This window comes from Pseudophryne corroboree, chromosome 2, assembly GCF_028390025.1.
Source record: "Pseudophryne corroboree isolate aPseCor3 chromosome 2, aPseCor3.hap2, whole genome shotgun sequence".
NCBI classification, from domain to species: domain Eukaryota; kingdom Metazoa; phylum Chordata; class Amphibia; order Anura; family Myobatrachidae; genus Pseudophryne; species Pseudophryne corroboree.
The window spans coordinates 1,012,469,303-1,012,493,572 of record NC_086445.1 but is presented as its reverse complement, the minus strand read 5'-3'; the positions used below and the strand labels follow the sequence as shown (position 1 = coordinate 1,012,493,572).

At 45.0% G+C, this 24,270-nt stretch overlaps 1 protein-coding gene across 1 annotated transcript in view; it reads left to right on the top strand.

The window, feature by feature from the left end:
- Positions 1–24,270, top strand: part of TMPRSS2 (transmembrane serine protease 2) — an 88,773-nt gene that overhangs the window by 56,878 nt on the left and 7,625 nt on the right. Inside the window, exons 6-13 of the mRNA XM_063956605.1 lie at positions 1,366–1,495; positions 3,550–3,660; positions 6,010–6,053; positions 10,950–11,118; positions 12,893–13,059; positions 15,449–15,547; positions 16,987–17,129; positions 23,711–23,863. Coding sequence (XP_063812675.1) covers positions 1,366–1,495; positions 3,550–3,660; positions 6,010–6,053; positions 10,950–11,118; positions 12,893–13,059; positions 15,449–15,547; positions 16,987–17,129; positions 23,711–23,863 — 1,016 coding nt within the window. The remainder of the gene's footprint in view (positions 1–1,365; positions 1,496–3,549; positions 3,661–6,009; positions 6,054–10,949; positions 11,119–12,892; positions 13,060–15,448; positions 15,548–16,986; positions 17,130–23,710; positions 23,864–24,270) is intronic.

Genomic DNA, 24,270 nt, shown 5'->3' with positions numbered 1-24,270 from the left:
CGGCGTGGCCTCATCTGAAAAGACTACCTAAACCCCAGGTTTTGACCTTGTACCAACAGATCACGGCCACCACAGGAAAAAAAAATAACAAAAACATATATATATATATATATATATATAATATTTATTTATTTTATGCCATACACCGCAATGTCCTTGATACTTTAAATCCCCATTTTACACATTACGCAGGCAAGTGTCCCCATTTTACACATTACAACAGGCAAGTGTCCCCATTTTACACATTACAACAGGCAAGTGTCCCCATTTTACACATTACGGCAGGCAGGTGTCCCCATTTTACACATTGCGGCAGGCACGTGCCCCCATTTTACACAGCATGGCAGGCAAGTGTCCCCATTTTACACATTGCGGCAGGCAAGTGTCCCCATTTTACACTTTGCAGCAAGCAAGAGTCCCCATTTTACACAGTGCGGCAGGCAAGAGTCCCCATTTTACACATTGCGGCAGGCAAGTGTCCCCATTTTACACATTGCGGCAGGCAAGTGTCCCCATTTTACACAGTACGGCAGGCAAGAGTCCCCATTTTACACATCCTTTTCTCATGGCAACCAATCAGTGTTGAGGTAACAGTTTATAAAGTGCATTCTGTAAAATTATATGTAGCAGCTGATTGGTTGCCATGGGCAACATCTCCACTGGCTCACTTCTCCACAGTTTTCACTGCTTCATGAATAGACCCCTAAGTGACATCCTCCATCACTCCTTATCACAGTGATGCGGTATGCGTTAGGGCTGTCATGGTGTTATGGTAAGTCGGTAATTCAACCCTCCTGTGGTCTCTGCCCTGTCTGTATCGCAATAGCCCAGTGCTGATGCCATACGGAATGACTCCAGGTAGCCGCACCGCTCTTGTGTGCAATCCAGCAAAGCTGCGCGATCTCATTCAGAATGAACAGCGCTTGCACAAGCACCCTCAGATGGCGAGATGCTTTGCAGCCTTGATTGGCAGTGTAATGGCGATATTAACAGAAGACAAAGGCGCTTCTGGAAAAAGCTTTCATTGTTTCACAGCCTGCCTTTTCATATAGTATAAAGCAGTTTTTTGGCTGGAAAACTGAGAAAAGAGATTATTACTGCTTCATAATTAGGGGACCATTTATCAATGAGTTTTAGTTATTTAAAATGATATGGTAAATGGTGCCCAAGATAATCAGCTCCTACAATAACTCTCGTATGTTTGAAAAATGACAGTTGGGAACTGATTGGTTGGGGCACCATTTATCATATGCAGTGAGTGCTGAAACTCGTTGATAAATCAGCCTCTGCTGCAGTCATTGTACGTTACTTGTTGCTGTAGAAATGCACATCTGCATAACATGGTGATCTTCTTTTTTCTTCAAGTACGACTATATGGGCCTAATTTTATACTGCAAGCCTATTCTCCAACCAAGTCCTCATGGCAAACTGTGTGTTTCGATGACTGGAACAGCATTTACGGAAGTATGACCTGTGAAGCCATGGGATACAAGACGTAAGTGTCCCCTTTTTGAATTTACAATGAACTTTGGGATCTGGGACTCAGGATTGACAGCAAAAAGGTCGACAAACCTTAGGTCGCCGCCAATTGGTCGACACACATTAGGTCGACATGGGCAAAAGGTCGACAGGAACAAGGTCGACATGGAAAAAGGTCGACATGAGTTTTTTTTTTTGTGTGTCATTTTCTTCGTAGAGTGACCGGGAACCCCAATTAGTGCACCGCTTCGCTCGCCATGCTTCGGGCATGGTGCCTTCGCTCCGCTACCGCTTCGCTCGGCACAGATTACCGTTCCAATCGTAGTCCACGTGGATCGTTAAGTATGAAAAGGTTCCAAAAAATAAAAAAATCGTGAAACTCATGTCGACCTTTTTCCATGTAGACCTTGTTCCTGTCGACCTTTTGTCCATGTCGACCTAAGGTTTGTCGACCTAAGGTTTGACGACCTTTTTGCTGTCGATCTGGAGTCCGGATACCGAACTTTGTGTAGCGTTAAGCTGGCCATACGGGATGTAGTCAGGATACCGGTTGTTGGTATCCCCTCAGTCAGAATACTGACGCCGGAATACCGACCCTATTCTGAATGCCGACACCGGCATCTAGAAAGGGTACACCATCCCGGTGCCGGTTTACCGACAGCCGGAATCCCGAACAAGGAATGACCGTGCCGTAACCCACAGGGGGAAGGTTTAGGGCTAGGATGCGTCCTAGGGGTTAGGGTTAGGCTGCGTCCCGGGGGGTTAGGGTTAGACTGCGTTCCGGGGGTTAGGGTTAGGCCCCCCTCTCGGAGGGTTAGGGTTAGGCTGTGGGTTGGGAGGGTTAGGGTTAGGCAGCGGGGACACGGGGTTAGGTTTAGGCACCTATGGGGGGTGGTTAGGGTTAGGCTGCTGTTAGGGAGGGTAAGGGTTAGGGGGTTGGGGAAAGGGGAGAACACCCCTTACCCCTGTCGGCTTCTCAAACATCCGGATCCCGGAGTCGGTTTTATGCCGAGATCCCGTGGGCTGGCAAATCATACTGATCCTGGCCATACACCTAAAGATTTATTGTCCAATCTGGCAGGTTGGAACAAAAACCTGGTAATGTATGGGAGCAAATGGTCAATTGTCATTTGCTCCCATACATTACCAAGTTTTCATTCCAACCTGCCAGATTGGACAATTAATCTGTAGGTGTATGACCAGCTTTAGGAACAAATCCAGATAAAGGATGTCAATTTGCACCTGGACAGACAGCACACAGCAGATGTATTAAGTCTGGAGAAGGCATAAGGAAGTGATAAACCAGTGATAAGTGCAAGGTTATAAACGCACCAGCCAATCAGCTCCTAACTGTTAATTTACATATTGGAGCTGATTGGTTGGTGCGTTTATCACCTTGCACTTATCACTGGTTTATCACTTCCTTATGCCTTCTCCAGGTTAATACATCTGCCCCACTACTGTGACATAAGGAGTACAATTTACAAATGTACTTTTTACAGGCAATAAAGTCACTGCTTGGTTTCAAATGTTGCGGACCAATACTGGGCAGCTGTATTTTTACTCTACATCCTATAAAATGGTCATAGTGTTACACAATACAGCCAATCATAGCCACGTGGTAACTCTCCCTTGGCGTTATCTCCATGGGCCAAATTTAATAGGCCGCAATCTGCAGGAGACGGCGTGATTGCGACAATAAAGTCACTAAATTGAAAGCAGCAATTAGTTTAAAGGCAAAACGACCCTCTGTATCTTAGAGGGGAGTGTATAGTGGTTGCAAGTGAATGAAGTGTGTGAAGCGCTTATGCTAGTTTAGAGACCTTTCAGAAATTGCGGGTCCTGTAACAGGGCTGCAGGTTTATGTGTCTTGAGCATAATAATATGAGCAAAATTCCAATGCTTTTTTGTTAGATACACACAAAATTACAGGCAATGGTCAGTTCAGCTTTCTGACACACACACACACACACACACACACACACACACACACTCAGTCATGTGTTTCATATGATTGATTCACTATAAACCTTAATTTGTTTTATTAAAATAGTTGTCCTCCTTTTTCAGGTCCAGTTATAATAATTTCGAACTACTAGATGTCTCATCCGGCATGACCGGATTTTCCAGTGTGAACACCAGTCTCTCATTTGTCAAGTTGTATACTAGCCTCAGGAGCAGGTATGGTATATAGCCTTCTCCTTGTCTTTCCTGAAACAAATGAATTTATTTCCAGGTTCAGTGTCCCAGCAGCGACCCCTTTTTTACATTCATTTGCTGTGCCATTTTTTTATTCTTTTAAACTGAGTGTTATAATTCAGGCTGGGGAGGGAGAACGTACAGAAGAGAGGTAGAGATGGATGGAGGCATATTCAGTTAAATGCGGTAAATTTTATTTCCCCCCACAGTGCACAAAGTTTCAGGCATCCAGTGGTTTTTGGTATCTAGATGCGAGAATCATAGCCGTGAAAGTTTTCAATTTTTGGGGTGAAATTCTGCAAAAAGCACAATAATGGGTTAAAAGATGAGGGACAGGTACAGTATATAAATGGTGCTGTTGTATGCATGGGACAGGTGTTATAAACGCTGTAGGTGGGAGTTACAGTTTTATATAAAAAAAAAAGTGTCTTCAAATTAAAAATAAAAATGTTTTTGCACTTTTATGCTCCCCAAATGTAACTAAAGTGTTTCTTTAAATGGAAAAAAAATAATAATTATAATTTTAAAACAAAGCTGAAAAAATAATAATATTTGGACACTAATAGACACCTATAGAGTTACCCAATATTTACTTGTATTTTTTTTGGGATTAGATGTTTTCCTCACCTTTTTTTTTTATTATTTCCCGTGGATTTTTGCAGGAAAAATTCTTGTGGCCAATTTCTCTTTCCATTAAGATTTCCGCTGTAATGAAAAATTGAAGAGAGTAGCGCTAATTTTTGCAGAAAAAACTTGCATTGAATGAATATAGGGTAGGAGAGAGACAGTTCAGCATAAGCGATGCAATCAATTTGATGGCTATCGGGCTCCCGGAATCCCGACAGCCGACAATGCCGGGAGCCGGAATCCCGGTGCACAGGGGCTATTCCCACTCGTGGCTGTCCACCACACCCACAGAGTGAGAATAGAACTTGTGGTGAGCGCAGCGCGAGCACGCAAGGGGACTCTTTGCGCTTGCCTCGCTGCCGGCATTCTGGCGAGCGGGATGCCGCTGTCGGGGTCTTGACAGCCGGCATCCCACTTGCCAGTAAATAGTATATAATCCCAGCATAATACTGTACCATCCAATGCATATAACATGCTCAAGTCCATCCAGCAGCCATGAATAGTGACTATCATTATCACAAATTCCATTTCTACTGAGAGCCATGAAACCAAGGCCGGGATGCTCCTTCTCCAGACAAGACCACCAAGCGACATTAAACAAGGTTTAGAGGGGAGAAGGCTCCATGGTAATCCATACAAAGGAATTTAGGCCCTGATTTATCAAGCCTTGAAGAGTGATACATTGCACGGTGATAAAGTACCAGCCAATTAGCTCCTAATTGTAATTTTTCAAACACAGCCTGTAACATGACCATTAGGAGCTGGTTGGTTGGTACTTTATCACCAGGCAATTTATCACTCTCCAAGGCTTGATAAATCTGGGCAATTTATTTTTGTTTTCCAGTTATATCAACTGTTGAACATGAGACACTATCTTTGGATAGTCAATATTAACTTGGCCTTTGAACTCTCGCTAACTAAACTGCAATTAGCCTTCATACCAGACTCCCTGGAGAGTGGACTCTTCTGCTAGTGAAGAATTGACCTGCCTGCTGTCTGGGTCGGGACATGGCACACTCGTGTTATCAAGCCACACCCACCTCAGTGATCACTAAGTGTACAGTTAGCATCACAGTAGCTTTCCCCACCCACTACATTCTGCAAACAGTGCCCATCTTTTCTTTTCATGTTTCGCCTCCATGTCTCACGGAGACTATATACACTGCACACACTGGAAGCATCCATTTTGTTGAGGGGAGTCCATATTTGTGAGATTGTAGTCTGATTAGCAAGAGATATCACAGCTTGAGGCAATTCTATTATCGGGAGTCTGATTTTGAGCCTGATTCATGTTTCTAAGTAAAGCAAAAAAGCACGTAAGTGGGCAAAACCATGTTTCACTGCAGGTGGGGCAGATGTAACATGTGCAGAGGGAGTTAGATTTAGATTTGGATGGGGTATCTTCAAACTGAAATCTAAATTGCAGTGTTAAAATCTGTCTAACATTTGTGGGCTACATGCAAAAGCAGAGAGTACTTAACCTGCACAGAAACAATATAAATGTATTTGCTCCCCTTGCATGGCAACACGGTTTGTTCCAGACACAGTTACGTACTTTTTTTTTTGCTTTACTTACAAACATGAATCAGTCACTTTGTTCCACCGTGTATTTGAAACGTATAATTTAGCAATTGTTCTCTTTCATGAGACTTTCTGTACAGAGAACCTGTTTGTATATAACGCCACCATTTGATTATTTTGCAGAGATTACTGTCCGTCTAGAAAGGTGATCTCACTCAAATGCATAGGTACGTGTTTCTCTGCAAGTCATTTGCTGACACTGGATTGTATTTTGCAATGTATCCATAGTGATTTAACTGTATTCATCATAGATACGCTGACTGACCTACTGACACAATCAAACTTCCAATATCACCAACTCAACGAGCTACAGCTTTAACTGTCACACAGTGATTCTCATAGACTGTGGTACCTGTCCCTGGGGGCTCTAGGTTACCATAAGTAGGAGCTAAGAGGCAAGGGTGACTGAGATGGATGATCATGCAGAGATATTCCTAACCCTTAGTTAGTCAATTGAGTGTTGCTGCGAATCAGATGCAGACCCTAATCAGATGCACCCCGAACAAGGTCTGCTTAAATGAAAGTGCAAACACATGTATTTGTTTTTTCTAATACATTTATACATGTAAATAATGACTGTATGCATACTAATTATCTTATGCTGAACAATATGCCACAGTTAGATTTTATGGAGTTAACCTAAATCCCTGGAGATTTTATAGAGTTAACCTTATTCCTCATCCTAATTTTTTATTGGACTTATTTTATAAAATCGGGGTATGGGAAAAAATAGGGGTAATGAAGAAGGGGTGCATTCAAGGTAATAGGACACATGTCATAACTGATAAGTTATCATTACAAATGACCATTCATTGTAAATTGTTGCCATCATGCCCCAAGTGTATGGATCTTAGGAGAACCATGACTGACTGACTGAATAGAAATGGTTGAGTACCAAGTGTTTGAGAAGGGATATATGGAATGTGTTGGGAATTCTGAGAAAAGGAGGTAACTGAAGCTTTTAGGAACCTGGGTTAATGACTCGAGAAATACTGAAGGAACAAATGTAGTGTGGTGCAAACTTCATGGAAGGTACTCCAAAGCAAATGTTATGTGTTGATAACCAGACCATATCCCCAGGCTGCAAACCATTTTTTGTCCACATAAAACTTACAGCATTGTGAGTTTAAGGAGAGACGATTTTACTCGCTACCAGTTCTTGCAGAAATTTTGGAAAAGCAATTAGGTTGAAGGAACAGATGCAGAAAGCATAGGACACAATGACTGAACTCGGGGGTGTAAACCATATGGAATGGCATTGATACAGAAAACTCACGATAGTGATTATTGTGGGCAAATTCTGACCATGGAGGAAGGTCGGGCCAGTCATCTTGAGACAATGAGATGTATAGTCATAGGAAAGTTTCAAGGTCCTGGTTGACCCACTCAGTCTGGCCATTAGAACGGGGGTGATGCACTCAGAAGAAATTTGATATCACTTGTAATGCTTTCTAAGGGGCTCTCAAAAATGTAGCCACAAACTGTAAACCACAATCAGACAGGACAACCATGGAGACGGAAGATTTCCCATATAGATAGTTGGGCAAACACTGAAGCAGAAGGAAGTCCTCAGAGTGGTATAAAATGTGCCATTTTGAAGAACCGATACACTACTACCCAGGTGGTGTACTTGTTTAAAGGGTGTAGCCGCTGCCACACACTGAGGGTCAAGAATGGGATCTTTCTCAAAGGCTCTTCATCCTCTATCATAGAACAGGAGACAGCGACCGCTTTACAGCTTTTGTGTACAGGGAGGGAAATCTGAAGGTCAAATGAATGAAGAACAGTGATCATCAAGCCTGGTAGAGGTTTGTATACTGAGCAGATATAGGGTAGAGGAGATGCTTGCGGTCAGTGTAGATGATTACAGGAAAGCACACTCCTTCCAAGAGATTTCTCCATTCCTTTAAAGCTGACTTTATTGCCACCAACTCTGTCGCCAGTGGAGTAATTCCTTTCAGCAGGCTGGAATTTCCTGGAGAAGAACCCCCAGGGGTGCTTTCTGGCAGAGTTACACCCCACTTCAACCTCCAGGAAGAATGGGAGCGTGAATCGGGTTGATACAGAATACGTGCAAATATGAAGGCCATGTGTTCGTTTTTGGAAGCCTATTTTTGCGTCTTCAGGACAATCCATAAAATTGAGACCTTTCTTGGTGGGAGCCATGATAACTTTGTATGATTTTGCATTAATAGTTAGCAAAGCTAGGGAACCTTTGTATAGCTTTCAGTCTGATGGGTTGTGGCTAATTGATAATAGCCTGAATTTTTTCTGTAATCTGTAATCCTGAGCTGGATATGATATACCCTAGGAAGGAAATGGAGCTGACCTTGGAAATCATTTCTCCAACTTGCAGAACAGATTGGTTTATTTCAAGTGAATAAATACTTCTTTTACTTGTCTGTGCTGACTGGGATGTTGTCAAGATACACGACAATGGTGATATATAACAAGTCTTGAAGATCTTGTTTACAAGGTTTTGAAAAATGACAGGATCTTTTCCCAAACCATTAAGAACCAGTAATTCCCATCCTGTGTATTAAAATCCATCTTCCACTTGTCGCCCTGGTGAATTCTGATGAGGTTGTACACACCTCCTGAGTTCTAGTTTTGTAAAGTCAGAAGAGTAACTGTCAAATAACTCTGAGATCTGTTAGTGGGTATCGAGTTTTAATCATGATATCATTCAGTCCTCAATAATCAATACACAGGTGTAGGTCACCCATTTTTTTTCTTGACAAAAATATCTTTACACCTGCAGAAGAGGTATAAGGTCGATGGAAAAATCTTTCCAGGTTCTCTTTAATATACTCGGACATAGACTGGGTTTGAGAGTATAAACCCTTCCCCGAGAGAAGTTTTCCCTGCTGTTAAATTTATGGGTCAATCCCAATTACGATGTGAGGTTAGAGTCTCTTCGACTTGTTCATTAAATACATCCTGAACGTCTCTGTAGACTGAAGGCATGGCAGGATTCTCAGATGCCACTGACCTTTACAAGATGGCCCCCAAGCCAGGATCTGAGGAGTCATCCAATCAACATGATTGCTATGCTGGCGTAACCAAGGAAATCCGAGGATAAATTGACTAGAAGCCTTTGGAATAACAACAAAGGAGATTGGTAGATTGGAATGGATGTAAGGATTAATTGTATGGCTAACTTCTTTGCCAAAGCAGCTGTCATGAAATTTCCAGATGCTCCAGAGTCAAGAAGGACTGTTAGGTATACAGACCCCACAGGGTGTTTGAGAGTCACATGAATGACACAGTCCTGTTTGTTCGGAGAGTTGGTGGACATTATTAAACTGACGTCTCCACCATCAGTTAGGAGCGGGCATTTAACTACCTTTTGGGATAGGACCCAAGTTTATGGCTGGGACCAGCACAGTAAAGACACAGGTTTTCCTAAAATTGTCGTTCACGTTCATCTCAAGTGAGGCAAGAGCAGCCTACTTACAGGGGTTCCTCTGATCTGGGCGGTGAAGTTTGAAAGCATGTAGTGGGGCAAGCAATAGGGACACTCCGCCATACCACTTTCCTGGGCTCTTTCATGGAAGCAGATATCTACCCTGTTGCAAAGGGATATCAGGTCATCTAAACTTATGTGTAATTTACAACCTGCTTGTTCATTAATTCTGTCTGAGGGGCCTGGCCAGAAGATAGCAACAAGCACCTCAATAGTCCACTGGCGTTCAGTGAGTGTGATGTAGTGCGAGTGAAGCTGGATAGTCTAATAATAATACTCTTCACATGGGCCACTGGTAGTGATCAGTGGGAGACTGATGCTGCAGAAGTCGTCATCAGTACAGATATTGAGACCTGATGCAGGCTAGTAGGATAGCCCATGGCTGTAACAGGTTAGCAAGATTTGCCAATAGCTAGAAGATAGGCAAGTGCAGGTTTACAATTATATACTGAAGCAGTATGCTCGGGTATTTGGAGCAGATGGCAGATTATACTAGAACTGGGTGCTGAAGCACAACTGGAGCAGGCTGCAGGAATATACTGGATGTTGGAGCACAAATGGAACAGGCTGCGGAAATATACTGGAACTGGGTGCTTGAGCACAACTGGAGCAGGCTGAAGGAATATACAGGAACTGGATGCTGGACCTCAACTGGAGCAGGCTGCAGGAAAATACTGCTACTGGGTGCTGGAGCACAACTGGAGCAGGCTGCAAGAATATACTGAAACTGGATGCTGGAGCAGGCAGTAGGAATATACTGGAACTAGGCACTAGAGAACAGCTGAAGCAGGCTGTAGGAATATACTAGAGCTGGGTGCTGGAGCACAACTGGGGCAGGCTGCAGGAATATACTGGAATGGGGTGCTGGAGCACAGCTGAACCAGGCTGCAGAAATGTACTGGAATTTGCTGCTGGAGCACAACTGCAGCAGGCCACAGGAATATAATAGAACTGGTTGCTGGAAGCACAACTGAAACAAACTGCAGATTATACTAGAACTGGGTGCTGAAGCACAACTGGAGCAGGCTGCAGTGCAGGGATATACTGAAATTGGCTGCTGGAACCACAAGTGAAGCAGGCTGCCAGAATGTACAGGAATAGAAAGCAGTGAAGAAATATTTAAGCCCCTTGTCAGATTGTACTGGAAGAGAATGCTGGAAGCAATGCAGAACCAGGAGCCAGGGGTACTAGATACCCTGGGGGAGATGTACTAAGCCTGAAAAGTGATAAATATCACTGTGATAAAGCACCAGCCAATCGGCTCCTAACTGCCATGTCACGGGCTGTGTTTGAAAAATGACAGTTAGGAGACGATTGGCTGGTGCTTTATCACAGTGATATTTATCACTTTTCAAGCTTAGTACATCTGGCCCCCTATGAGATAATTTGTACTGGCACTGCACTGCTAGTTCTTCCTGGCTTAATGAACTTAGGATGTGCCCTGATCCCCAGTAGGTCAGGGAACATGGAAACATCAATTATTTTTGCTGGGAGCAAAAGGATTTGTGCCTTCCTTAAACCAGTGAACATTCTCCTAATGTGACTCTTCTGCCCTTTGTTGGCGTGATATATAATTATTGATTTCATTTACCCACAGACTGCGGCAAATCGTCCAAGAACACGGAAAGCAGAATTGTAGGTGGGTCCCAAGCTCAGAGCGGAGACTGGCCCTGGCAAGTGAGTCTCCAGATCAGGCAGAAGCATGTATGCGGCGGATCCATCATTACCCCAGACTGGATACTTACCGCAGCTCACTGTGTGGAGGGGTAGGTACAGTATCCATATCTGTTGTTTCAGGATTGTGTTTAGTGCCAGATTTGGGGCGGCATGTAATGCCGTCCGAGTTGGCCGGAGGTGTGGGATGCCGGCCGAAATCAGACTTTTTTTTTAAAAGCGGCAATCATTTACAAGGGAAAGCTATGCTCTGTAAATGACTGCTGCTTTAAAAAAACTTCCGAGTTCGGCTGGCAACCCGCATCTCCGGCCAACTCGGATGGTTTTACACCCAGCCCCTTAGAGTTTACTTCCCAGCGATAGTGTATTGAGCCGTTCATTGGCTAAGCATTGCGCAGCGGGGTTTTTTGAAATCTAAATAGACCATTCATTTATTTGCCATGGTAGCGTTCACCTGGGGTGTGGCACAAAATGTTGACATGTTCTGAATTTCAACATTCAGCGTGTTGACCTGGACAGGTGGTCACCATGTTAAATCTCTAACCCTATCCCCAGCTGACCCTGTTCCCAAACCAAACTGCAGCCTATCCCTAAAATCAGTAAAAGAACGGCTGTCAACATTCACAATTATTATTATTATCATTTATTTATATGGCACCACATGGGATGCACAGCGCTCAGTTACAGAGTAAAGAAATAAGCACAACATGAAGACTGACTTACAGTTCAATACAATATAGGACAAGTACAGGGTATATAAACATACTGTAGTTGCATCAGTAAACAGCACTGAAATAAGTATCAGGGTGGCAAAAAACCGAAGGATTTGGTGCCATCAAAGGGAGTATTGAAAAGAAGATAGGTTAAGTAAGAGACGTACAGTAAAAGCACATGAGGGAAGAGGGCCCTGCTCGTGAGAGCTTACATTCTAAAGGGGAGGTGCACACAGACAGGGGTGACACAGACGGGGAAGAAAGTGAGCGTGGGCCACAGAAGGCTTAGAATGAGAGACGGCTGGGTTTGGTGAAGAAGTGGGTCTTGAGAGCCCGTTTGAAGTTTTGTAGAGAGGTGGAGAGTCTGAGGGGGAGAGGTAGAGAATTCCAGAGAAGTGGTGCAGCACGTGCAAAATCTTGGAGTTAGGAGTGGGAGGAAGTAATCAGAAGACAGGAGAGTCGGCATGCACTAGCAGAGTGAAGAGGACGGGCGGGAGCGTAAAGGGAGATAAGGTCAGAGATGTAGATGGGAGAGGAGTGGGTGAGGGCTTTGTAAGTGAGTGTGAGAGGCTTGAAATGGATTCTGAAGGGGAAGAGGAGCCAGTGAAGGGCTAGTAAGGGAGGGGAGGTGAATGTAGTGCATTTGGTGAGGAAGATGATCCGGGCAGCAGCATTGAGGATAGATTGGAGTGGAAAGATGTATGTGTTAGGGATGCCAGTCAGGAGGAGATTACAGTAGTATAGTCGGGAGATGACCAGTGAGTGGATAAGAGTCTTAGTAGCATCCTGGGTCAGAAAGGGTCTGATCTTGGAAATATTTTTAAGACGGAAACGGCTGGTATGTGAGAGGTGCTGAATGTGTGGTTTGAAGGAGAGGGAGGAGTCAAGGATTACTCCAAGACAGTGCACTTGGGGGCTAGAGGAGATAGTAGTGCCGTCAAGATTGTGGGAGGTGAGGTTATGCAGGAGGGTGGGATGATGATCAGCTCAGTCTTAGAATGTTGACATTGTCACGTCCACACTCTGAATGCTGACATTCTGAACATATATACCTACAGTATTAACTGTTCTATTTTTTTTTGACAGATTTCTTTTTTATTGTTGTGATAAAGAAAAAAATAATGACCGTATGGAACAATTCCTTGTCTTGTAGAAGCAATGCGTACGCCGGTCAGTGGAATGTCAATGTTGGATCGATTGATAAGGCCAGTGGTTCCATGTATTATGTGGATAGAGTCATTTCGCACCCAAACTACGACACGGAGACAAAGAATAACGATATCGCACTTATGAAGCTAAAACAAAGTATAAAATTTAACTGTAAGTATGGCTGTTCTCTCATTTTCATCAGCTCGCTGCAGTATATGCCTGATATGTTTACTGTCCCCAGCTCACAGTCCTGGGTCTTGAAGATTTGTCTTTGGTTCTGAAACGGAGGGTACTTTTCAAACTTGGGTGGTCATTCCGAGTTGTTCGCTCGCTAACAGTTTTTAGCAACCGTGCAAACGCAATGCCGCGACCCACTGGGAGTGTATTTTAGCTTAGCAGAAGTGCGAACGAAAGGATCGCAGAGCGGCGGCAAAATAATTTTGTGCAGTTTCTGAGTAGTTTCAGACCTACTCGCTTGCGATCGCTTCAGACTATTCAGTTCCTGTTTTGACGTCGCAAACACGCCTTGCGTTCGCCCAGCCACGCCTGCGTTTTTCCTGGCCACGCCTCCGTTTTTCCTGGCACTCCTGTGTTTGTACGAACACTCCCTGAAAACGGTCAGTTGCCACCCAGAAACGCCCACTTCATGTCAATCACTCTGCGGCCAGCAGTGCGACTGAAAAGCTTCGCTAGACCCTCTGTGAAACTACATCGGCCGTTGTAATAGTACGTCGCGCGTGCGCATTGCGCTGCATATGCATGCGCAGAAGTTACTTTTTTTGCCTCATCGCTGCACAGCGAATGAACGCAGCTAGCGATCAACTCGAAATGACCCCCTCGGTACATCCCTAGTTTAGGGCTTGAGCATGCATTAGGAATGTAATTGTAATGCTACTGGCACACACAGGTTTCTTTCAATATACGGTTTGCCTGTCAGGAGAAGAGACGTTTCATTAGTGCAACCAACCACCTTATTATTATCTTCAGTCCAGTACTTCTGGGAGTTTGTTCCTCCGAACTGTCCTAATTTATGTGGAACAGTTAGGACAGTGCTAGTAGCCAAAACTGATCTAAAGAGACGTGCGATTCGGTTCATTAGAATTTCTAACCCACCCGAATTTTGCAGATCCGAGTTGAGCAGAGTACCAGTTTGGATCTTCCTGTGGTTCGGAATTCAGATTTAAAATCTGAATTTCTGGTTTTGGATTGCAAAAATTACATGATTTTAGCCGTTTTTATCCATTTTCAAGAAATCCCAAACCCAAGATTTGGATTTTAAGTCCGTATTCCCGAACCAAAATACAATGACGAAATTAGAACCAAAACCAAAACAAAAGACTTCTCTACTCCAGTTACACAGTGACACAAGATGTACAGTTTCCTCCATACTTTGCTGTTCAGATACTTATACCCCTTTCACACAGAAAGTCAAATTACCTGGTTAAGAAGTTCTACCCGGTAATTTGCCGATAAACACGGGTCCTTTTTCTGTGTGAAAATGTCAACCTGGCTTGATATTCCCGGGACTTCGACCCAAGAATTTTGACCTGGGTTGACCCTTTCACGCAGAAGAAATAGCCGTGTTAATCTGCAAATTACCGGCTAGAACTGCTTCACCCATAACCTGCTTCCCTATGTGAAAGGGGGGTCAGACAGGGACCGGCAAAACTACCGGGGTTTTTCAGACATTTCTGTCTATAAAGGGTATTATTTTATTCATTTTTACATGATATCACTGATTTCTTCCTCTCTCTTATTAGCACCGCTGGTACAAGATTATTAGGAGAACGCACAGTTAAACAATCAATACAATGCAGTTTATAAATGAAACAGAAAAACAGGCAACATGACCCCTATCTCCACAACTTCCAGAACTAGCGCTGACCCTCTCTGGGACTGCTTCAGCTTTCCCGTCCTGTGTGGTCCATACACAGTGGACATGTCCTCTACAGTCTGCTATTTGTAGCTCCAAAAAATTGGGAAATATAATAATCTGTTATTTAACTAAATGCTGGAGACAGCACCGTTGGGGTAATGGTTAGCATTACTGCCTCACAGCACTGATGGCTTGTGTTCAATTCCCACCATGGTCAGAACTGTGTGGAGTTTGTATATTCCACCTGTACTTGTGTGGGTTTCCTCCCACAATCCAAAAATATACTAGCTCCTGAAAAATATAAACCCAGGTAATGTAGATTGTAAGCTCCACTGGTGCAGGTATTGATGCGAATGGTCAAATATGCTCTGTAAAGCGCTGCAGAATATGTTTGCGCTATATAAATGACTGGTAATTACTAATCCATACAGTCAGCCTTTGGGGAATTGCACGGATCGTTAAATCATGCGGAAACTGCTGTTGGCGACACGTTGCCCCCTTCCTCACTTAATAGCGGCTTTACGAGACATGTAAGGAGCAAAAAAAAAAAACAAGTGTGAGTTTTCCAAATGTCTTGGGTTGCATCAAAATAAAATAAAGACCTGTGGGGGTTTTTTTATTCATGATCAGATTGAGATGGAGAGAAATCAGATGACATTAAATAAAATATATATATTCTTGCAGCAAGGACCGTAAAGCCTGTGTGCTTGCCCAACGCTGGGATGACGTGGACAGAAACGCAGTCATGCTGGATCTCAGGCTGGGGATATACATATCAAGGAGGTGAGAAATGAGACCTGGAACGCAGTGGGATTACACTATTGCTGTAATCTTGTACCAGATAGAAGTGATTACAGATTAATAAAGTTGCCGGGATATTTTGTGGAGCAGAGTTCCAGTTTCACATCACACTATGGGGCAGATTTATTAAGCTCGGTGAAGTGATAAAGTGGACGGAGATAAAGACCCAGCCAATCAGCTCCTAACTACCATGTCACAGGCTGGGTTTGAAAAGTGACAGAAGCTGACTGGCTGGTCCTTTATCACCTTCCAATTTATCACTTCACCGAGCTTAGTAAATCTGACCCTGTATTTGTACATTTGTATTTTTTCCCAATTTATAGCCATGAGTACAGTTGGGATGACGGTGGGAAGGTTACCGAACCTGGGGGGTCTATTCATGAAGCAGTGAAAATAGTGGAGAAGTGAGCCTGTGGAGAAGTTGCCCATGGCAACCAATCAGCTGCTCCGTACAATTTGTCTAGTATGCAAATTATAAACGTTACTTCACTGCTGATTGGTTGCCATGGGCAACTTCTCCACTGGCTCACTTCTCCACACTTTTCACTGCTTCATGAATAGGGGTGTGGTATTGAAGATCGACAGTAACTAGGTTGACAATGTCTAGGTCGACCACTATTGGTCGACAGTAACTAGGTCGACAGGGTGTCTAGGTCGACAGGGTCTTTAGGTCGACATGTTCTAGGTCAACAGGTCAAAAGGTCGACATGATTTTTTTATGTTATTTTGGTGTCGTTTTCTCTGTAGAGTGACCGGGAACCCCAATTAGTGCTCCGCGTCCCCTCGCATGGCTCGCTTCGCTCGCCATGCTTTGGGCATGGTGCCTTCCCTTCGCTCGGCAAAGATTACCGTTCTAATCGTAGTCCACGTGGATCGTTAAGTATGAAAAGGTTAAAAAAAAGAAAAAAATTGTGTAAAACTCATGTCGACCTTTTGACCTGTCGACCTAGAACATGTCGACTTAAAGACCCTGTCGACCTAGACACCCTGTTGTCCTAGTTACTGTCGACCAATAGTGGTTGACCTAGACATTGTCGACTTAGAGACCGGATCCCCATGAATAGACCCCAAGATTTTGTTGACATGTGCAGAATGAGAGCCATGGTTAATTGGAGAAATTGCTGGCCAGATATGTAACTTTATGATCACAGTGGTATGAATTGTGTATAGCAAACTGAAAACCGGATAGTGGATTACTATTTTTTGTCGTCATTTATATATTTTTTATATATTTTTATAATTGTACCGGCCGATGTGGTTCGTAATCAGAAACGATGTCCTGTATGGTTCTTCCTTTAAGGGTTCATCAGTGCCGGTTGTGTACAAGTTGCAAAGTTTACACGTGGAAGTTGTGTTGTGCGCAATTTTGTGTAAAGTAGTGTTGCGGTATGTTGGTTATTAATGTGTATTTTCCCCCTTAGGATCATCATCCCCGTACCTGAGGGCAGCTAATGTCCCTTTGATCGACTCTGCAACCTGCAATAAACAGAACGTTTACAACGGGGCCATCACTTCCACCATGCTATGTGCCGGCTTCCTGTCCGGAGGCGTTGATGCCTGTCAGGTGAGTGGTGTACATCTCGTTGCTAGTCCTGTGTAGGTTAGCTAATCCATAAGAAGTAGTGGGGGCTCTTCCATATAAAGCTTCTCACCTGAAACTCCTCAGATTGTTGTTCTATACGCTTTTTTTTTTTCTTTTTTCTTAACCTTGGGATGAAAGTTACATTTAAAAGAAAGTGACTGCTTTCCGTCTATCCACTCTCGTGTCTCTGTTTTTCTGCCATCTCCTTTGGGAATTCCAAGCGCTTTCTCAAACTCCGTATGTCTAAAAAAAATAGGATTTTAATTATCTACCGGTAAATCCTTTTCTCGTAGTCCGTAGAGGATGCTGGGGTCCACGTTAGTACTATGGGGTATGGACGGGTCCACTAGGAGCAATTGGCACTTTAAGAGTTTAATAGTGTGGACTGGCTCCTCCCTCTATGCCCCTCCTACCAGACTCAGTCTAGAAACTGTGCCCGAGGAGACAGACATACTTCGAGAGAAGGAAATACACAGATAGTGGCGAGATTCATACCAGCTCACACAAACAAGGCAAACCAAGCTAACTAGCCTTAAAACTCAGCAACAGCTGAAACATTACTGAACCCAGTAAAGAAACACAGCACTTAACTAAGAACAAAGCAGTACTGAACCAAAGAACCACTGCAGGATAACGAAGCGCTGGGCGGGCGCCCAGCATCCTCTACGGCAGGGGTGGGGAACCTTTGGCCCTCCATCTGCTGTTAAACTACACATACCAGCATGCCCTGCAACAGTTTTGCTATTTGGCCATGCTAAGACTGTTGCAGGGCATGCTGGAATCTGTAGTTCAATAACAGCAGGAGGGCCACAGGTTCCCCACCCCTGCTCTACGGACTACGAGAAAAGGATTTACCGGTAGGTAATTAAAATCCTATTTTCTCTTACGTCCAAGAGGATGCTGGGGTCCACATTAGTACCATTGGGATGTACCAAAGCTCCCAGAACGGTAGGGAGAGCGCGGAGGCTCATGCAGAACTGATTGACCAAACTTTAGATCTTCAGAGGCCAAAGTATCGAACTTGAAGAACTTAGTAAACGTGTTCGATCTAGACCAAGTAGCCGCTCGGCAAAGCTGCAAAGCCGATACACCCCGGGCAGCCTCCCAGGAAGACCCCACTTTACGAGTGGAGTGGGCCTTAACAGATGTTGGATACGGCAATCCTGCCATAGAATACGCATGCTGGATAGTGAACCTGACGAGAAATCGTCTGCTTAGAAACACCCAATTTTCTTGGGATCATAAAGGACAAACAGAGAGTCCGATTTCTGTGGCGAGCAGTCCTCTTCACATAAATCTTCAAAGCCCTCACAACATCCAAGAACTTTGATACAATTAAGGAGTCAGTAGCCACTGGCACCACAATAGGTTGGTTGATATGAAAAGCCGACACAACCTTTGGAAGAAACTGTTGACGCGTCCTGAGCTCAGCTCTATCTTCATGGAAGAATAAGTAGGGACTTTTACAGGACAAAGCCCCTAATTCCGACACACGTCGAGCAGAAGCTAATGCCAACAAAGTGATAGCCTTCCAAGTGAGAAACTTGACCTCAGCCTCCTGTAATGGCTTAAACCAATCCGATTGCAGGAACTGGCACACCACGTTAAGATTCGAGGGTGTCGTCGGCGCCACAAAGGGAGGCTGGATGTGCAGAACCCCTTTCAAAAAGGTCTGAACCCCAGGGAGGGCAGCCAATTTTTTCTGGAAGAAAAGGGATAAAGCCGAAATCTGGACCTTTATGGATCCCAAACGCAGGCCCATATCCACACCTGCTTGCAGGAAGAGGAGAAACTGACCAAGTTGAAACTCCACCGCAGGAAGCTTCTTGAATTCACACCAAGACACATACTTTTTCCAAATGCGATGGTAGTGTATAGACGTAATCCCTTTCCTAGCCTGTATCAGGGTAGGAATAACCTTGTTCAGAATGCCCTTCCGAGCTAATATCTGGCGTTCAACCTCCATGCCGTCAAACGTAGCCGTGGTAAGTCTTGATAAGCGATCGGCCCCTGTTGTAGAAGATCCTCCCAAAGAGGAAGAGGCCTTGGATCTTCCAGCAATAGATCCAGCAGATCCGCGTACCAAGCCCTCCTTGGCCAGTCCGGAGCAATGAGGATCGCCTAAAATTTTGTTCTTTTTACAAGCTTTAGAATAATTGGAATGAGTGGAAGTGGAGGGAACACATACACTGACTTGAACACCCACGGCGTTACCAGGGCATCCACCGCCACTGCTTGTGGATCTCTCGACCTGGAACAGTACCTCTGAAGTTTCTTGTTGAGACGCGAGGCCATAATGTCTATTTGAGGTACACCTCAACGACTGGTCACCTCCGTGAACACCTCCGGATGGAGGCCCCATTCTCCTTGATGGAGATCGAGCCTGCTGAGGAAGTCCGCTTCCCAGTTTTCCACTCCCAGAATGAAGATTGCTGACAGCGCCACTGCGTGCCTTTCTGCCCAGAGGAGGGTTTTTGTTACCTCTGACATTGCAGCTCTGCTATTCGTACCGTCCTGTCATTTTATGTAGGCCACCGTTGTTACTAGAGATGAGCGGGTTCGGTTCGCTTCGTATCCTCTGGTGCATGTTTAGGTGAGATCCCGACCACTTGTCTAGGAGATCCAGTTGGAATGACCGAGCATGAAATCTTCCGTACTGTAGAGCCTCGTAAGAGGCAACCATCTTCCCCAGAAGGCAAATGCACTGATGAACCGATACCCGGGCTGGTTTCAGGACATCCCGGACCATTGTTTGACTCACCAACGCTTTCTCCTCCAGTAAAGAAAAAACCACCCTCTGCACCTCTGTGTCGAGGATCATTCCCAGGAATGAAAACCTCCTTGAAGGCTCCAAATGTGACTTTGGAAGGTTCAGGATCCAACCGTGCTCCATGAGTAGATGAGTCGTGAGAGCAATGGACTGTAACAACTTCTCAATAGATGATGCCTTTATCAGCAGGTCGTCCAGATATGGAATTATGTTTACCCCCTGTCTGTGGAGTAGAACCATCATCTCTGCCATCACCTTGGTGAACACCCTCGGTGCCGTGGAGAGGCCAAATGGAGGCGCCTGGAACTGATATTGAAAGTCCAACAGTGCAAATCTGAGATAAGCCTGGATTGGCGGCCAAATCGGAATGTGGAGGTAAGCATCCTTGATATCCAGGGATACCAGAAACTCTCCCTCCTCCAAACCTGAGATCACCGCTCTCAGAGACTCCATTTTGAATCTGAACTCCCTCGGATAAGGGTTTAATGATTTCATGTTCAAAATCGGTCTGACCGAACCATCTGGTTTCAGTACCACGAAAAGGTTTGAATAATACCCCTTTGTTTGCATATGAGGTGGAACAGGGACAATGACCTGTGACTTTTCCAATTTTTGGATGGCTTCCTGTAGGATAGCCCTGTCTGCCAGCAAAACTGGCAAGCCTGATTTGAAGAATCGGTGCTGCGGAAGGTCTTGAAACTCCAGTTTGTACCCCTGGGACACAATATTCTGTACCCAGGGATCCAGGCCGGACGACACCCAGATTTGGCTGAAACGTCTGAGCCTCGCACCCACCAGCCCATCTTCCAGGCTTCGCGGACCACCATCATGCTGAGGATTTTGAGGACCCAGAAGCCGGTTTCTGGTCCTGGGAGCCTGCGGGTGCAGGCTTTTTGGATTTTGCACGACCACCTTTAAAAAAGGTGGTAGAAGGCTTGGACTTTTTTGTCTTAAAGGTCCGAAAGGACTGCGATGCAGTTGAAGAAAAGGGTTTCTTCGTACAAGGTGTGGCTGAGGGAAGAAAAGGTGACTTACACACGGTTGCCGTGGAAATCTACGCATCCAATGCTTCCCCAAATAGAGCCTGACATGTGTCGGGTAGGTTCTCCACACTTCTCCTGGATTCCGCGTCTGCCATCCATTGGCGTAGCCAGAGACCCCTGCGAGCTGAGACAGACATGGAAGATACCCTTGCAGTCAGCGTACCCAGGTCCTTCATGGATTCCACCATGAACCCCGCAGAATCCTGTATGTTACGTAAAAATATTTCAATGTCACTTCTATCCATTGAATCCAAATCCTCTAGTAACGTGCCTGACCACTTTACCATAGCTTTAGAAATCCATGCACAGGCAATAGTGGGCCTCAACGCCACCTCTGAAGCAGTGTATATGGATTTGAGCGTAGTGTCAGTCTTACTATCAGTCGGTTCTTTTAACGCGGTAGACCCAGGGACAGGTAAAACCACCTTCTTTGACAGTCTGGAAATAGATGCGTCAACTATGGGTGGATTTCCCCATTTTGGTCTGTCCTCCTCAGGGAAAGGAAAGGCAACCAAAACCCTTTTTGGGATCTGGAATTTTTTCTCCGGGTTCTCCCAGGATTTTTCAAATAAAGCGTTTAATTCTTTAGATGCAGGGAAAGTTAGCAAGGCTTTCTTATTATCTGTGAAGTAAGCCTCCTCAACCTGCTCTGTTCTGTCAGAAATGTTTAACACATCTCTAATAGCCTCAATCATGATTTGCACCCCCTTAGCCAGGGATGCCGCCACCCTCAGCACATCCCCATCACCGTCAGCAGTGTCAGAGTCGGTATCAGTGTCATCTTGCATAATCTGGGCAAGTGCATGCTTTTTCTGGGTATATGCTAGGGGATTTTGCAGGAATAGGGACAGAACCCAACCAAACTGCCATAGACTTCTTTAATACCTGAGTTTCAGTCTCAGTATGAGCTACCCTAGTAGAGACCTGAGAGATCATTCCCTTAATAGAGGTCAACCACTCAGGCTCAGTAATAGGGATCTGAGACAAAACATTACATTCCTGGGTACATGGAATAGATTCCTCCTGAGAGGAAATGTCCTCTGCAGCATAAAACACAGAGTCCCTAGACATGGCTATGTGAGAAACAAACACCCACACACACAGAGGAAAACATCAGACACAGTTTCCCCCCAAGAATGCCACAGAGAAACACAGAGTTTGGATCCAACCCACAAACAGCGCATCCCTAGGTAGATATAATACAACTACCTGGCACTGACTGTGTACCTTAATAGACTATACAGCATTTACACAGCCTCCCCCCCCTTCTACAACCCCCTGGTACTGCACAGGATAGCTGGAGTTGTGTGGAGGGACAGCTCTCCTTGTCAGCGTCTCTGTACTGGATCTGCAGGCAGGAAAATTGCGCTGAATGCTGCTTGGTCCGCTCTGAGAAGCTCCGCCCTTTGAACATGGCGCTGCTTCCCGCTCTTCACTTCTTTGTACTGGCCTGAGGAATGGTGCTGGCAGCCCCTCAACGCGCCGCACTGTGTACCGCTGAGCCTCTGGAGCGCAGTTAGTACTGCGCTCCCACCCTGTTGCCACCATCTTCACACCGGCTCCCCGCTTGCTGTGGGGGCGGTGACTCACTCACCACCAGAATCTTCTGGCTCTTTTAGGGGGTGGCGGCATGCTGTGGGAGTGAGCGGTCGCCTGGGGCGGCTAACAATCATCAACCTCAGGAGCTCAGTGTCCTGTCAGTGGAGACAGTGGCTTGAACCCCTCAGGGTGGACACTACTTCCCTCCTAAGTCCCACAAAGCAGGGAGGCTGTTGCCAGCAGCCTCCCTGTGCCTAACTAATGCTTAGAAAAAAATAAAACTAAAGAAGCTCTAGGTGCTCCCTTGCTGTGACCGGCTCCTCCAGGCACATTTCCAGGCGCATTTTCTAAACTGAGTCTGGTAGGAGGGGCATAGAGGGAGGAGCCAGCCCACACTATTAAACTCTAAAAGTGCCAATGGCTCCTAGTGGACCCGTCTATACCCCATGGTACTAATGTGGACCCCAGCATCCTCTAGGACGTAAGAGAAACTGAGCTTATTGTATTCCTCCCACCCAGAAATAAACTCTCATTTTCTGTTGACAGCACCATGCTCATCTCTGTCCCTCAAGTCCACTGCCTGGGCGTAATCCTCAATGCCTTCCTCCTCTTCACTTCCCACTGTCACTCTATGAGGGGAATAAAATAGGTTGCAAGTTTCAAGTCGCCATATGTCATAGATTGAGACTAAAAAGCAGATTTGCACATCTGTGCCATCACAACGCATTTCGCTGTCACAATATTTCTGATGTGCGTGACAGAAGTTGGCAATAAACAGTGAGTTAAAAACTCACCAAAAATGCACCAGATTAAATCGGTTTCAATTGCCAAATGGAGGCAGAGATTGAGACCAAAGTACTGTTAATTACAATCAATTTAAATAGCAATCTGGTTATTTGGCTAGATGGAAACTGGGCAGTATGGCCACCAATTATTCATTCAGCAATCCTACAGTACATAAATAACCAATCATCGGCTGTTCTAGGAAGGTCAAGAGAACACACATAAAGCAAGGACGCCCTTCACTATGATTGTGTGCAGCACTGAGAATGTGTTCCTGCTAAGACATTTTGTAATCAACATTTACTGTAAATACTTACCATGCCGTTTCTTCCTTGGCTTTGTATTGGATACTGCCAATCTGTCCATGTTGTTGTTGTATATTCTAGTGCTTAGTGATAACATACATTATTCTGCACCTATCTTCGCAGGGTGACAGTGGAGGCCCACTGGTCACAAAGACAAACTCTTTGTGGTGGCTTGTTGGTGACACGAGCTGGGGAACTGGTTGTGCCAATATCAATAAGCCCGGAGTCTATGGGAATGTGACAGTGTTCTTGGAGTGGATCTATAAACAGATGCAGGTAATGTTTTTATGTTATGAATCTGTCCCTTTCTCTGTCAATGGAAGGGACTAGATGAACTGGAGGCTGATGATATAATTTACGGTCCACAGGGAAAATTCTGGTGGGCTGGGCGTAGCTAGCCTTGATACAGTATCTGTGTCCTAATGACTGGCATTCCTACAGTACCTGTCCAGGGGAGAGTCCACTGTCTGTATGGATCCAGCAACCCTCCCCTGTTTTTCCTCCAGTTTCCTATTCAAACCAACATCTCTGTTGTCAGAGACCCTCATTCGTGAACTTCCCTGTCATAAGAAGGTCACAAGGGAGGGGCAGTGACAACCTGCTGGCATTCCTACAGTACCTGTCCAGGGGAGAGTCCACTGTCTGTATGGATCCAGCAACCCTCCCCTGTTTTTCCTCCAGTT